General features: G+C 44.9%; 1 protein-coding gene across 3 annotated transcripts in view; it reads right to left on the bottom strand.

The window, feature by feature from the left end:
• Positions 1-262: 262 nt before the first annotated feature.
• The window catches only part of CHAF1A (chromatin assembly factor 1 subunit A), a 205,977-nt gene continuing 189,813 nt past the window's right edge, over positions 263-16,426 (bottom strand). For all 3 annotated transcript variants that reach the window (XM_073544706.1, XM_073544717.1, XM_073544700.1), the window contains exons 13-14: positions 8,343-8,442; positions 263-503 (exon numbers count right to left, since the gene is read on the bottom strand). In XM_073544706.1, the coding sequence (XP_073400807.1) occupies positions 433-503; positions 8,343-8,442 (171 nt within the window). In that variant the 3' untranslated portion in view covers positions 263-432. The remainder of the gene's footprint in view (positions 504-8,342; positions 8,443-16,426) is intronic.

Below are 16,426 nucleotides of genomic sequence, written 5' to 3'. Positions count from 1 at the left end.
GCTGGGTCTGATCTATTTAGTACGGCCATATGTTCAATAAAAAATTTTTTTTTAATTCCAAAGCTTGCTATTCACTTTAGTTACAGATTTCTTCAGAGAGCCATTGAAACAGTGAGCACCCCCATAGCTACATCCACAAAAAAAAGTAGAACCATCCTAGAGTTACAACAAAGTGATGACCGAATATAAATATGTAGTCTGTACAGGAAAGGTAAAACTGGCTTCGGCGTGAAGGGGTTACTTACAATACAATAAAGTATAATTGTGTTTTAAATCCATCTTTATTAGAGACAAAACCTATTAAAAAGTTCTTTTTGAAGTTCTATTTTAATCACATCTGTAAGAATCTTAACAAATATTTTTAACAATTGTTTATAGATATGTTAACCTCTATGTATATGGCAAGATATTTACATTGCATATTCAAGCTTGTTAAACAGCATTAGCCGCTTCCTCTTTCAGGGTTATCTCCATTCTGCATGGGGATCTTGGAGCAGTTATCTCTGGAGAAAAAAAAATAAAAAAATACGTAAATGAATGAAAATTGCAACATAGAAATTGTGTCAGGGGCATTTCTTAAAATTAACCAGGGACCAAACTAATGTTACTCAAAACCATAGCATTACAGATTTAGAATATGGCTGTATCGCATACCTCTCCTGTCTTGTTACCATAAATAGGACATGACTATATGAAAATGTAACATGTTTTTACTCAGCTCCATCCGTTAGAGAGTGTGCCCACAATCAAAAACTGCTGCGGGTCAGGAACTGCTGAGTGTCTGAATCTGCGCATTTATGCAGAGTCCAGCTGCAACAGCATAGTGGATGGGATTTCTATAAAGATCAAGACCACAGCGTGTCAATTTCTCTTGCGGGAGACTCTAGTCTGTGCAACATAACTTACATCAACAGGGATGTATTGAATGCAGTAAACCCGCACGGGTCAGTGAACACATGCGGATTTACCCAAGTTCAATAGAAGGCAGTGCTTTGGATGAAGCAAACATGCAATGGGTCCAAAGCGCTTCTGGTTCCAGATCGTGTGATCCCGGCCTTACACTCGTGTTGTTTGGAAGACCATGAAAGAAGATTAAAGGGAGTCTGTCACAACCCAAACTGCAATGACAGCCAATTAACATCTATATAGGGAACTTGGTCAGTATGTATGTATGTATGCATGTATGTACCGTATTTTCCGGTGTATAAGATGACTTTTTAACCCCTGAAAACCTTCTTAAAAGTCGGGGGTTGTCTTATACGCCAGGTGTCTTTAATAAAGCAAGCTGCAGGCTTCCGGGATGCCCAGGGTATGGAAAAAAAGAGAGCAGCCTGCGCCGCTTCACTGCAGTCCTCAGGAGTAGAGATGGGCGAACCTGAACAGTAAAGTTCTGTACTGTTTGGGTTCGGCTGCCCAAGCACTGGGTGTTTGTCGCGCTGTCACGTGCATGACAGCGCAGGCAAACACCGCTTCTGATCAAAGGAGAAATAATCCCCGCCGGTCAGAGCCACGGTTCCCACACTGGCGGGAAAGCTCAGCTGTGATCGGAGGTATTAAGTTTACCTCCTTTCACTGGTGTCAACTAATGGGACTACTGCTCCCATCATCTGGCACCTGCTACCGCTAATAACAGTGAGAGCAGGAGCTGATGGGAGCATTCATCAGCTGCTCCTGTGCTGTAAAAAACTAATTAAAAAAAAACAAAACTGTGCGCTCCCCCCCTTTTTTGATGATCAGACAGACAACTCACGGCTGGGGGGTGGCAACCCTCAGCTATCAGCTTCAGCAAGGCTAGTTGTCAAGAATAGAGGGGTCCCCACGCTGTTTTTTTTTTTTTAAATTTAAGTAATTTTAAAAAATGGCATGGGGTCCCTCCCATTTTTGACAACCAACCTTGCAAAAGTTGACAGCTGGGGGCTGGTATTCTCAGACTGGTAAGGGGCCATGGATATTGGCCCCCCAGCATAAGATGCGACAGTCCTGGCTGAAAACCACTGGTGAATTAGATGCTGCGAACGCAGCCTCAGTGACTAGCGGTGACATCATTCACGTTACGTCCGGTCAGTGAAGCTCCGTTCCCAGCCGGGCTCAACTGCCGTGACTTCTGTGAGATCCCCAATAGCACCGGTAAAAAAAACTCACGCTGCTAGCGAGGATGTCACTGACGTAACGGCAGTTTAGCCCAGCAGGGAACAGAGCCTAAGTGACCGGACGCAACCTCTATGATGTCACCACCAGTCTCTGAGGCTGCGCTCGCAGCTGCTCATTCACCAGTGATTTTCAGCCGGGACGGTGGCATCTTGGCACTGTCCAGGTTAACCCCTTTCCTACATTAGACGTACTATTCCATCCATGTGACCTGGGACCTAAGTCCTAAGGATACAATAGTACGTCATAGCGATCAGCGGCACCCCCCGTGGGGAGCGCTGCTGATCACGGCTGAGTGTCAGCTGATTATCACAGCTGACACCCGGCACTATGTGTCAGGGGCGGTCACGGACCACCCCAGGCACATTAACCCCTGGCACACTGCGATCAAACACGATCGCAGTGTATCGGGGGTTTAGGGAAGCATCGGCAGGGAGGGGGCTCCCTCCGTGCTTCCCTGAGAACCCCGCAGCAGCGCGATGTGCAGCACTGCTGCAGGGGCCTCCTTCCCTGCAGGTCCCTGGATCCAATATGGCGGTGGGGACCTTCGGGGGCCTGCAGAGAGGAGTCTTTCTCAGTGCCTGCAAAGCGCAGGCATGAGAAAGCCTCCAGCAGTGCCTGCAGATCGCCGATCTGACACACTGCTGTGCAAGGTGTCAGATCAGCGATCTGATATATTACAATAATAACTAGGTGTCGGATGATGGGAGCGGTTGTCCCATCAGCTGACACAAGTTACCGGAGGTAAAGTTTATACCTCTGATAACAGCTGAGCGCTCCCAATGTCTTTTACAGAGTGGGAACGGCGGCTCTCTGACCAGTGGGATGATTTCCCCATCGATCAGAAGCAGTGTTTGCTGTGCTGTTATGTGTATGACAACGCAGCAAACACTGGAAGAGGGGCAGTCTTACATGGCGAGTATATCCCAAACTCTATTTTAACTGGTAGAGTTGGGGGTCGTCTTATACACCGGAAAATACGGTATGTACAGTATGTATGTATCGTACCAGTTACAAACCTTTTAGTGGTGTAGTTGTAGAAAATTTAACTTTACATTCACATGCAAATAATGGTGCATTGGTGCAGCCTTGGTGGGGAGAATGTCTTGGTGCAGTTATGCCCTCACATTTGCTTATCTAACACAGTCCCCTGATCTTGACTGACAGCGCAATCACTTTTGCAGTGAGCGCTCCCGAAATACAAATTCCTGTTTCTATGCATTGACACTGGAAGAGCCTAGTGGATCACTCTGTGTAGAAGCAGGCACACTCTGATCTCCAGCTTCTCTCTGAAACTGATCACTTCACTTTCATGTGTAGTGAGTGCCGGCCACATCTCGCTCTCTAATCTCCAACTCTTGCCAGTCTGTGACTGCTACTCACTACATCTACAAGCAGATTCAGAAAAGGTGGAGATTTGCATATGGATTAAAAGTGAAAACAAACAGGACAGCATGGGCTCACAGCTGACTTTGTGAGGCAAAACACTTTCCTGTCTGTTTTAAAGCAATGCTTTTTCTCAAAGAAAGAATCAGCTGTGACCCCATGCTGTAATGCCTGTATACTCTTGCTTCCTCCCCTGCACAGGAGCTGTGGTATGATCAGACCATGTTCCTGCACGGTCAGACACAGCAATTACACAGTACGGGCACATTTATAAGATTATCTCAGCACAGGAACTTTTTTTTTTTTTTTTAAACACATCCAAATGTGGAAATTATTTTAAAAAATATTGATTAAAATGTTGAATAAAATTAACAATTTTAGTGGGAAAACCCCTTAAAGTTTTTTTTTTCTCTCCACTGCCACTTGCTTTCAGTCACTGGGGCAGTGCATGGAACTGCAATAATCTCAAGCTCACTAGACCGTGAGAGCACTGTAATCACTCCCTGACACTTTGACAGCCTGTTCAGTGGCATGTGTGTACAGGACAGGCTGTTGATCAAGGTGCCAAGGAGTCATTACAGGGCACCCTATATACAGAGAGCTATGACTAACAGCTCCCTGCATCACCCCAATGAATGGAAGCGAGTGGCTGAAGAACAATATAACTTCATATTCACTCTGTAGCCTCTGTTCCACTAATGCAGCCAGACAGGATTGAATAGCCATTTACCCACAGAAAAACATATCTGCATGTAAACAAAGTTTCAGGATGTGACAGGTTCTTGTTAACACAATCCTTCACAATTTTACACTCATGTAAATATATTGGACACACAGTCAATGGGGAACTTTACATGTTGCAAGTATAACCCCTTAACTCCCAGAGCTTTTTTTCGATTTTTCGTTTTTCACTCCCCTTCTTTCCAGAGCCATAACTTTTATTTTTCCATCAATATGGCTGTGTGAGGGCTTATTTTTTGTGGGACGAGTTGTACTTTTGAAAGACACCATTGGTTTTACCATGTCGTGTACACGAAAACTGGAAAAAAATTTCAAGTGCAGTGAAATTGCAAAAAAAAGTGCCATCCCACACTTGTTCTTTGCTAGGTTCCATAAATTCTAAAACTGACCTATTATGATTCTCCAGGTCATTACGAGTTAATAGACACCAAACATGTCTAGGTTCTCTTTTATCTAAGTGGTGAAAAAAAATTCCAAAGTTTGTTAAAAAAAAATGCGCAATTTTCCGAGACCGGTAGCGTCTCCAAATTTTATGATCTGGGGTTGGGTGAGGGCTTATTTTTTGCGTGCCGGGCTGATGTTTTTAATGATCGCCCGTTATTGCATTTTAATGCAATGTCACAGCGACAAAAAAACCAAAACTTAATTCTGCAGAATTAACAAATTTCAGGCCTTCATTGGCATTAAGCAATTTATGCGTAAACTAGCTCTTAAAAAGCATTTTATCAAAAAGACCCAATCAGATACCAATGCACCTACGGACACTGATCATTTAATTTTACTCCTTTACGGCCCAAGTCGAAGTTTAATCCATTAAACGAGTATTCTGAGGCTTTTGAATCATTCCAAAGAAATGTAATCCATGATTTAAAGAAAGTCTGTAGCAAAAAATGCTCGACTATTAAATATATCTTATCTAACAAAGAACGTAATGCTATTCGAGAAATCCAACAAAAGAAGGATATAGTTATCTGCCCGGCGGACAAGGGCGGTAGCATTATTATTATGGACTGTAAGTATAACATGGAAGCTCTTTATCTTTTAGGTGACAAAAGAACCTACAAGATTTTGGATAACGACACCTCAGAAAAATTTGCGGCTGAACTCAAAAGCCTATTAATCAAGGGGCTTAATGATGGAATAATTAATAAACAAGAGTTCGATTAAATCCATACTCCTTCACCTAGAATAGCAGTCTTTTACCATATACCGAAAATTCATAAGGATTTGACGAATCCACCCGGGCGCCCAATCATTTCTGGGATAGGCAATCTGACCTAAAATCTATCTAATTATGTTGACTATCACCTTCAAAGAATAGTACCTAATCTTCCATCCTATCTAAAGGATAGTAAACTTATTTTACAAATTTTAAATCAGCTACAATGGCAAGACCACTATATTTTAGGCACGCTCGATATTACTTCCCTATACACAGTCATTCAACATGACAAGGGAACCGAGGCAACGACTCACTTTTTAAACCAATCGCAGTTATTTACCGCAGAAAAAGTAAATTTTATTAGGGAATGCGCTCTTTTTTATTCTTTCACACAATTATTTTAAATACAAGGAGAACTACTATACCCAGCAGTGGGGCACGGCCATGGGTACTAGATTTGCGCCGGGCTATGCTAACCTCTACGTGGGTAAGTGAGAGGAGCTCCACATCCATCAGGGTGGTGGTCTGTGCACGGGTCTGGTCCTATGACTTCGCTTTATTGACGACATCTTTTTTTATTTGGGAAGGGGGTGATGCTTCTTTACAGCAGTTTTTAATTAATAATAAAAATGAGTTTTATTTACATTTTACTGCTACTACTAGTAAAGATGGCCTACACTTTCTCGACTTGAATATTTTCATAGATCAGGGCAAAATTCAAACCTGTACCTATAGCAAACATACAGACTCAAATAGTTACATTTCCATGGACAGCTGCCACCTTCCAAGATGGCTGCTTAATGTTCCACGTAGTCAGTTCATGAGAGCACATCGCAATTGCTCTAGCCCCACACAATTTGACAGAGAAGCAGATGCTCTTACTATAAAATTTTTAAACAAAGGCTGCGATCACCAATTCCTAAAAGACACTCAGGACAAGGTAAGAGATCCCTCGGGACCAGCTACTTTGTATTAATCAGTCAATAGATGTACAGGAACCCAAAAAGGCGGATCAAATCTCCACGCCAATTATCACGCAGTACGATTCAAATATCTCCTTAAAAAAATTGTCAGCAGACATTGGGACCTCCTAAGAGAGTATAAGATTAATGGAGATAAACTACCCCAACACCCGCCATTTGTCTTCAAAAAGGCTAGGAATCTTGCCAATATTATTGCCCCTACAGTACGGAATCCCATTTTTCCATGTACTACTGTGGGCCCCTTTAAAGAATCAATTAAAGGTTTCTTCCCCTGTAAAAAATGCAAGATGTGTAAAACACTCAATCTAACCAATCAAAAATGCATAACCTCTAGTGACAACGTACAGTTTCCAATAACTGATTTTATCACATGCACTACACAGGGCGTCATTTACACCATTGAGTGTCCCTGCAGAAAAATGTACGTGGGGCGGACTAAGCGCCCACTTAAACGCATAGGGGAACACCTCCGTAGCATAAGAAATAAGTCTGAGGATCATCCCCTATCTAAACATTTCTTATCCTCACATAAGGGGTCTACACATGGAGTTAAGTAACAGGCTTTAAAAGGGTTCATAAACATTGGCGCGGTGGAGATTATATTAAACTGATGTCAAAAGAGGAAACTAGGTGGATCTTTGAACTAGACACTTTAAAACCGAAAGGACTCAATAATGAGGTGGAATTATTTGCTTTTGCTTAACTAATACTCACTTTCAACCAGCCAATCAATGCTGAGCCAAGGGTATTTAAACCCATTGTATGCAGGGTAAACCATCCCTGATGAAGGAATCCGTGTCATTCTGAAACGCGTTGGATTTTGGCTCCTGCAGCACTCCGTAGCTGGGTATCACGTGACTGCGCGCGTCATGTGACCCGAATCTTCAGCAAAGGTCCTATCAGGCACATACAGCGCTGATCGCATGAGCCTGCATCCAGCAACGTGGTTAGAGCGGCCGCTGCTGCTCACCACCGTCAAGTCCTGCTGGCGTCTAGCCACCTCATCTACTTTCCCGGTCTAACGCGACCCACGGAGGGCCCGCTACCATAATCTATTACCGCAGGGTGTACTGGACGTTTGGCTGCAACGGGAGCTTGTCACCGGCCGGGACAGAGCTCCGGGACTTATTCTCATACTCCAAACAGCCAGGACTCTTCTTAAGCTAAGTATACGCCATTGATATCCATCTATTGACACGTAAGTGTCATCACTCTGAAGGCCACTCTCAAGGGTGAATTATTTAATCACCCCAGCCAAATTTTATCTTCTTGGAGGCACCTGATACTTTTAGTCAGGTAATTGGGGGCACGATTTGAGTCAGTCAAGTTTGAGTTAATATAGTGCACATTTTTATATGCATTTTATGATGTTGTCTTAGCAACACTAGCACTGCAGGGCTATCATTATAGCTAGTACTTAAGGTATTGCAGCGCATTCATATTATCTCGCATTATCTCCTACTATTATGTTAATGGTCTCTATAAACTACATTCAAAGTAATTTTTCCCCCCCTTTTTTGTAATTTGATCGATTAATGTAAATCTGCATATTTTGTGCACATTGAACATTTATGAACCAACCGCACCAGTAACACAGGTATTTATTGCTTTGTATTGATTCATAGCGCGAGTATAACTTGTATAATTTAATTATTTAATTTTAACCCTTGTAGTATGGGGACATTACTTGCAGCTGAATCAATCATAATACACTAGCGCCACTGGTCTATCTTTTGCTTTGTCTTATCTATTAAATAAAACGGATTTATCAAAACTACACTTTACAACAGTGATATTGGGGTCTCTATTCCTATTCAAGCTGCTCTCAGATTGGGCAGCAGAAGCTTGGTGATATTACATAGAAGAAACAACTTTAAAAAGTTACTTTGTTTCAAGTTATCTACAAATTCACAAATACACACCTTTTGTAATATCTTCCAATATTACGCAATCTTCCTCATCATCATCTTCCTCGTCCTCTTCAGTATCTGCCTGGAAGCCATCTGACTCCAATGTTGTCACCTAAGCCATACATAAAATGCTAAAATAAATTCGGAAAGCAGTTATAAATTTTGTTATGCTTACTTATAATATTCCACTGCAGCTTTGTAGAATTGCAGTCTCCATTGGTGCTCACAATCTAAATTCCCTATCATTCTGTCTTTGGAATGTGAGAGGAAAACTGAGGAAACTAATGCAAACACAGGGAGAACATACAAACTCCATCCTTGCTGTTACTTTTCTAGCAAGTCTTTTCCCCCATTAAAGGGGTTATCAACTGGTAAATATGTAGGGGCATGAATTTGTGTCACTTACTTGTGTTCTCCTCCTGCATTGTTAGTTCACCTTTCCACACAGATTGCACACTTCTCCACTTCACAAAATGGTTGTAGATGGAGGAGTATGTGACCAGTCCATTAGCTCTTCCAATTTTTAACTAATAAAAACAGAAAAGCTGGTGAAGAAGGCTGATGGAGCGATCTGGTCGCATGCTCTTCCATCAGCAACCATTTTATGGACAGAACTCAAGACTGTGCCAAGTGCAGGAGAGCCTTTAAAACGTACACAACTGCTACAAAATCATTTCCCCAACACATCTGCTAAAGGCACCAGAAAAACATCATTAACCTGCAGATATGGGGTTAATCTTCAGATTAATAACGTCATTATGCTGGACAGCACCTGCACTTAGCCAAACACTGTGGGGAGAAAAAGAACTTTGTCTCTCCCCCCAGCGTTAACATTTCAGTCACTACTCTGTAGGAATACAAAGCGGCAGCTGTAATCTCGCTCTCGACTGACAACCCGGGGGCTCGGTTACAGCCGTTACTCTGTATACTCAGAGCGGTGACCAAGCACACAGGGGCACTGTTACAGCAGGTGCTTTGCTTACTCAAAGCCCCAATGGCATCAACAGGAACGCTGCAGGGACAATAAAGATCATTTTCTCCCGGCAGCGTTAGGCTAAGTGCAGCATGACGCCAATACCTGCAGCTTAACCCCATATTTGCAGGTTAATAGATTTTTTTCTGGTGACAGGTCCCCTTTAACCCCTTAACCCCCAAGGGTGGTTTGCACGTTCATGACCGGGTCAATTTTTACAATTCTGACCACTGTCTCTTTATGAGGTAATAACTCTGGAACGCTTCCATGGATCCCAGTGATTCTGACATTGTTTTCTCGTGACATATTGTACTTCATGTTAGTGGTAAAATTTCTTTGATATGACTTGTGTTTATTTGTGAAAAATACGGAAATTTGGCGAAAATTTTGAAGATTTCGCAATTTTCCAACTTAGAATTTTTATGCTCTTAAATCATAGAGATATGGCACTTAAAAAACTTAATAAATAACATTTCACACGTTTACTTTACATTAGCACAATTTTGGAACCAAAATTTTTTTTTGTTAGGAAGTTATAAGGGTTAAAAGTTGACCAGCGATTTCTCATTTTTGCAACACCATTTTATTTTTATGGACCACATCACATTTGAAGTCACTTTGAGGGGTCTATATGATAGAAAATACCCAAAAGTGGCACCATTCTAAAAACTGCAAGGTGCTCAAAACCATACTCAAGAAGTTTATTAACTCTTCAGGTGCTTCACAGGAATTTTTTGAATGTTTAAAAAAAAATAAAATGAATTTAACTTTCTTTCACAAAAAAAAAATTACTTCAGGTCCAATTTTTTTTATTTTACCAAGGGTAACAGGAGAAATTGGACAGCAAAAGCTATTGTGCAATTTCTCCTGAGTATGCCGATATGTGGGGGGGGGACCACTGTTTCGGCGCATGGCAGAGCTCAGAAGGAAAGGAGCGCCGTTTGACTTTTTCAGTGCAAAATTGGCTGGAATTCAGATTGGACGCCATGTCATGTTTGGAGAGCCCCTGATGTACCTAAACAGTGGAACCCCCCCACAACTGACCCCATTTTGGAAACTAAACCCCCCCAAGGAACTTTTATGTGGTGAGAACTTTGAACCCACAAGGGCTTCACAGAAGTTTATAACGTACAGCCGTACAATTAAAAAATAATTTTTTTTTTCACAAAAATGATCTTTTCACCCCCAATTTTTTTTCCCCAAGGGTAACAAGACCCTAAAAATTATTGTGCAATTTGTCCTGAGTACACTGATACCCCACTTGTGGGTGTAAACGACTATTTGGGCGCATGGCACAGCTCGGAAGGGAAGCAGCGCAATTTGACTTTCTTGGCTGGAATTGGGATTGGACGCCATGCCGCGTTCGGAAAGCCCCTGATGTGCCTAAACAGTGGAAACCCCCCCACAAATGACACCATTTTGGAAACTAGACCCCCAAGGAACTTATCTAGATGTGTGGTAAGCACTTTGAACCCCCAAGGGCTTCACAGAAGTTTATAACGCCCTTGCGTGAAAATACAAAAATGATATTTTTGTCCACAAAAATGATATTTTTGCCCCCAATTTTTTATTTTCCTAAGGGTAACAGGAGAAATTGGACCCCAAAAGTTGTTTTGCAATTTGTCCTGAGTAGGCTGATACACCATATATGGGGGTAAAACACTGTTTGGGCGCATGGCAGAGCTTGGAACGGAAGGAGCATCATTTGATTTTTTCAACGCAGAATTGGCTGGAATTGAGATCCGACGCCATGTTGTGTTTGGAGAGCCCCTGATGTGCCTAAACAGTGGAAACCCCCCAATTCTAACTCCAACCCTAACCCCAACACACCCCTAACCCTAATCTCAGCCCTAACCCTATTTTATTATTTTTCCCTAACTAAGGAAGGGGGTGATAAAACAGGATTTTTTGTTGCTTACCGTAAAATCTGTTTCTCTGAGCCTTCATTGGGGGACACAGAAACCATGGGTGTATGCTGCTGCCACTAGGAGGCTGACACTATGCAAATAAAAAAGTTAGCTCCTCCTCCGCAGTGTACACCCCACCGACAGGAAGTAGGATGCTCAGTTAGTGAGAAAGCAGTAGGAGAAGCAATCTGTAACGAGATAAAAACAGAAAACACAAATCCATACTGTAACAATATTATACAGTAAACGGTGCTGTTCAACTTGGGAGGGTGCTGTGTCCCCCAATGAAGGCTCAGAGAAACAGATTTTACGGTAAGCAACAAAAAATCCTGTTTTCTCTATCGCCTTATTGGGGGACACAGAAACCATGGGACGTCCCAAAGCAGTCCTCAAGGGGAGAGAACAGCAAATAACCCCATCAGGACGAGGGAGTCACCCTTGTCACCTGCAAGGTCACCTGCGAGGTCTTCTTTACCCCGACCGGCACTTGTCGAAGCTAGGCATGGGTTGTGAGAAACCTTATGGACCTGTGGAGGACCAATGACCGTACTGCAGAGGAGCCAGACGAAGGCCCAAAAAGTACCGCCAGGAGGACACGCACTGCCCGGGCAGTGTGCGTCGTACTGAAAAGAACGCAGTCCCTCCTGGGCCGGCAACCCTACTAATGTCGACCAGAATCCGCGAGCAGACGCTGACCTGAAGGCCAGAGGACCTCTATACCTCAAGCCCGAGCTTGATAAGTACCGTTGCTGTGGCCAGGTAGCCTGATGAGAGCACGCCACGAAGGGAAAATTCGAGGTGGATGAAAGAGAGAGAATTTAGAGAGATGTAGAGTGGACCCTTGACCTACAGGAAGTGTACCACAGCTGCTATAGAGTCTGAGGCGCCCTAGGAGTGGTGGAGAGCCTGAAAGGGAAGGCTACCAACTGAAAAGGAAAATGAACCCGTACGTTGCAAAAGCAGATATCTCCAAAGCCCTGAAGAAATCAGGACCTGGATAAGAGCTTCATGGAAAAATCATGCGATTCGCAGGAGGCAAATGCTGAACGAAGAAAAATTTCCACCTGAGAAAAAGGATGGTCTCCATCCTAGATCCCGGAAAGGCACGCTGAGGAAAAAGCGCTGAAGTATGACGAGGTTCAGCCTGAGGAAGGAAAGCGCTTGTCCTTCCGGTGACCTCCCCAATAATTAAGCGATTGGAGCTACCCGGAAGAAACGGGAAGCTGGTGAGGGACTTGTTTGGAGATAATTTCGCTCGTGAGATCGAAAGCCAAATGAACCCCTAGAAGGGAACGATGAGGCGAAAACCCATGTTTCCATGCAAGTGGAATTTTTTGGACAGTGAGGACGATCAAATCTTCTGACTGGTCCCCAGCAAGAATGCTCTGATGAGCAAGCTAGGCCACGTGTCTATAGAACTTTGCAACACGAGTGGAGACTAAGACAGGACACTATAAAGCGGCGGATGGTTTCAAGGTTGACCTTGCCAACTACTGTGTGAATTAGCTGTGGAATCTCTGAGGGATGCACTTCTGGGACAGGAAGGACCGTAGTAGTGGGAGACTTGGAACCGTAGGGTTCGTAGTCGCAGAAGTAGAGATATACTAAGGCGCCCCTTTGCTTGGAAACGGCTGAAGGCCGTTCTGTGAGAAAATGACGAGGCCTGAGAACAGGCCACTGAGAACCTGCGAAAGAGCCAAACACTGAAAACGTACTGAATAGAACCAGGGGATAATCTGGATCTCATCGCCGCGATGTAGGCTCAGGATGGCTATAAAGAGACAACTGATTGCTCCACTAAGGAGGTAGAACGGAGACTACTGGATGACTGAGATGCAAAGGGAGATAAATCCAGCACCCCGGGATGAGTGTGGATATGGACAAAAATAGTGTAGTTGGACTTAGAAAAGTGATTAGTCGAGTAAGGAAAGTTCAAGCAAAACATGGAGTATGATAACTGTAAGAAAAGTTGGCTCTAGGTAGATCAAATAGACACCAGAAGACAACTAGGCTGACGAAAGGCAGGTCAATTTGTATGACGATGTAAACGACCGAAACCATCCCGGACCCTCTGGAGCAGGGAGGGGATTACGGTGTGTAGACCTGCTAGCCTAAGTCTAAGACAAAACGCGCCTGAGGATAACAGTGAAAAGATACAATACTAGCCGAAGGAAGAAAGGCGTTATCACCAGACTCATTCTTGGATCCAGGACTGGAACAGCTTTTTACCCCGGTCGATGCTTGCGCAGAGTTAGATCCCACTCCTGTGAGGTGGGATACTTTTTCCCGGTCACGGTCAGAAGACCCATGTCTGAGCTGCTGAAGGCTTTACTCGGCGTCTGTAAGAAAGAATAGGTAAGTTTCGACAGATAAGGAGCGTATGGTAGTTTTGTTGCTCGAAGTCCCCTAAAGCAGGCTAGAACTTATAAACTACTATTTGCCAAATATTAAAGATAGGCGGACTACACCGGCAGTAAAGATAGCTTCTGGCAAAAACTCCTGTGGTGCAACTCACACTTAGGGTACAGAACATGCCGCAGTAAAACCGCGACCATCAGTACCTGACCCGAGAGAGTCTGACCCACCTGAAGGTGGAGTATCCAGATATGTTGCTACCAAGATCCGCACTGTGGGACAGAGATCCGTTCTGTTTGGACATGGTAGTGGTTACGTTCAACTGTTAAACCACAGATGTTATTGACAATGAACTATGTAGCCGAGAGGTGTCTTTGACTCACCTGAAAGCGACTTATAACCGCGGCTGTAGCCTGCTATGAGCAATAAATGCCGGCACCTCACCTCAAGTGGCTTTTAGACGGGAGCTTAGGTAAAGGCTGCAAAAGACCGTGAGGAACGTGAGAGAGGACGCTTCTGACTCACCAGAAAACGGGACAGTATAGCCGGATCGGTATAGTTGATGGCCTCGGGTACGTTTGAGTTACCAGAGAGACGGCGTGTATTGACTAAACATGTCTGATAGAGGACTATTCACGTGCTCAATAAGGGATAGAGTACTGCTGCAATAGAACACGAAGAACCTGAAGGCGAGAGTGTCTGACTCACCTGAATACGGTACAGAACACCAGTACCACTGAAGCAGTCAACCCCAGACGCGTCTCCACAGTAATACAACCGTTTGAACTACTGTACCTGGTAGGTGATGCCGCCGCGGGATCTCGGCTCCTGCTTACTCACGCCCGCCGCGTCTGAAGCCTGGATAGCGGATATAGCCTAGCTGCCGGGGCAGTCTAGGCCTAGATACCTGACGACATTAGGCAGAATAACAGCTTATGTGTTGCGGTCTAGGCCGGAATACCTGATGGCATTAGGCCGAATAACTGCTTCTGGCTGCGGTCTAGGTCTGAAAACCTGGCGGCATTAGGCAGAATAACGGCTTCTGTGATGCGGTCTAGGTCTGGGTACCTGACGGCATTAGGCAGAATAACGGCTTCTGTGTTGCGGTCTAGGTCTGGGTACCTGACGGCATTAGGCAGAATAATGGCTTCTGTATTGCGGTATAGGACTGGGTACCTGACGACATTAGGCAGAATAACGGCTTCTGTGTTGCGGTCTAGGTCTGGATACCTGACGACATTAGGCAGAATAATGGCTTCACGCGTAGTAAGCCGTGCCACGAAGTCTGTAGTAAAGTAGATTCTGACCAGTCAATTCTTATGACTGTAGAACAGTAGGCCTGGGATCAGAAAGAGACTAAACACTACTCTCTGTTGTGCGCCACGGTTCCAACTTCTGGAACAGCGAGTTGTGGTCAGCTTCTCTATCCACTGAGCCACAGCAGACAATTGCCGGATAACACGGACTTCTATTCAGCTAGAAGTCCGGCCCAAACACTGGAGACGTGAAGAGAAAGAAGCAGCACCCTGTTCTGCTTATAGCAGTATGAAGCCAGCGTCCGGAGGGGGCTGCAGAAAATTGAAGGGAGAGTGCCTGTGAGCCGTAGATATGGAGTTGCTATGACAGGACCCCAACGTCTTTATGTGAAGCAATGGCTGAGACTTGCTCTGCTGAAAATCAGGGCACCAATCCGTAATGGCCGAAAAACACAACAACCGTGTGACAAAATCAGATCTCCGACATACTGATGCACTAGAAACTGCGCGGCAGAAGATTACAATTATGCCAGTATTTGAGTACTATTACGTCAGTGACTGTACAGCTCTAGAGTACAGTTACTTCAGAGACCGTACGGCTCCAGAAAAACCTTCAAGTTAGTGACTGTACGGCTCCAGAGACTGTACGACCGGGTCAACTGGGGGATCCTGGACGGTGGGAGAGGACCACAGTGGAGGAATAGGAGGAGAACGAAGTGGCCTAGAGTTAGACATGAGAACAATCCCACTAAGCGCTGCCAGAAGGTTAGGGGACAGGAGAGCAGAGGAGGGGGGGGGGGGGGGGAATCAGTCTGCAGTGCAGCTACTTACAGCAGATGTCCTGTATGAGACTTCATGGCTGTAGAGAGAGACAGGCAGGTCCCATAGCTGGATGCGGCTCCACTGTGCCACAGCCGGAAAATAGCGTCTGCCAGAATACGCAGGGCAGAACGTGCGCGCTGTGAGGGCGGCCAGAGACCGGGAAGCCCACTCTCAGCTAAACGCGGGGCCCGGAGGAGCAATATGGCGGCGGCTCCCGTCCACAGTCTGAGGATAGCGGGCGGAGCCTGACGCCACACAGGAAGAGGCGAGAGGAGGAACGGGCGGGAAAAGGCCCGCCCGAAGCCGAGAGGAAGGGGGGGCGGAGTCAGCGCTTCCACTAGGCCCAAATGAAGCCGGGACCTAGATTACAGCCGGCGGCCGCCGGAGCGGGAGACCGCGGAGGACATACAATAGTGCCAAACGGGTCCCCACAGTGGCGCCAGGGTGCTAAAAGTGGCGCAAACAAAGTGCCATGACGCCGCTTAGACAGGCTGTACGGGGCACAAAGAACAGGAAGCCTCTGTGTGCCTAAACCCCCTCTCTTCCCCAAAGGATCTGCAAGGCAGTGCTGAGGCCCCTGAAACCAGTCGGAAGGGTATGAACTGCGCCAGCCGCCCAAACTACTATCTCTTTGAATAAAGGGTTTTTTTTTTTTTTTTTTTTAAATTTTCCTTCTTATCCCGTTTTCTTCACCTCTTCAGTGACTGGGGAGAAAAGAGGGAAAGTACCTCCTCAATCACGAAAATCGGACGTCCAGAATCCATGTTGCGGGACGTCAGTGTC

The sequence above is a fragment of the Dendrobates tinctorius genome, unplaced genomic scaffold (assembly GCF_039654945.1).
Source record: "Dendrobates tinctorius isolate UK_male_01 unplaced genomic scaffold, ASM3965494v1 ptg000011l, whole genome shotgun sequence".
Taxonomy (NCBI): domain Eukaryota; kingdom Metazoa; phylum Chordata; class Amphibia; order Anura; family Dendrobatidae; genus Dendrobates; species Dendrobates tinctorius.
Note: the sequence above shows the minus strand (reverse complement) of the source record. Positions and strands in the feature narration are given on the sequence as shown.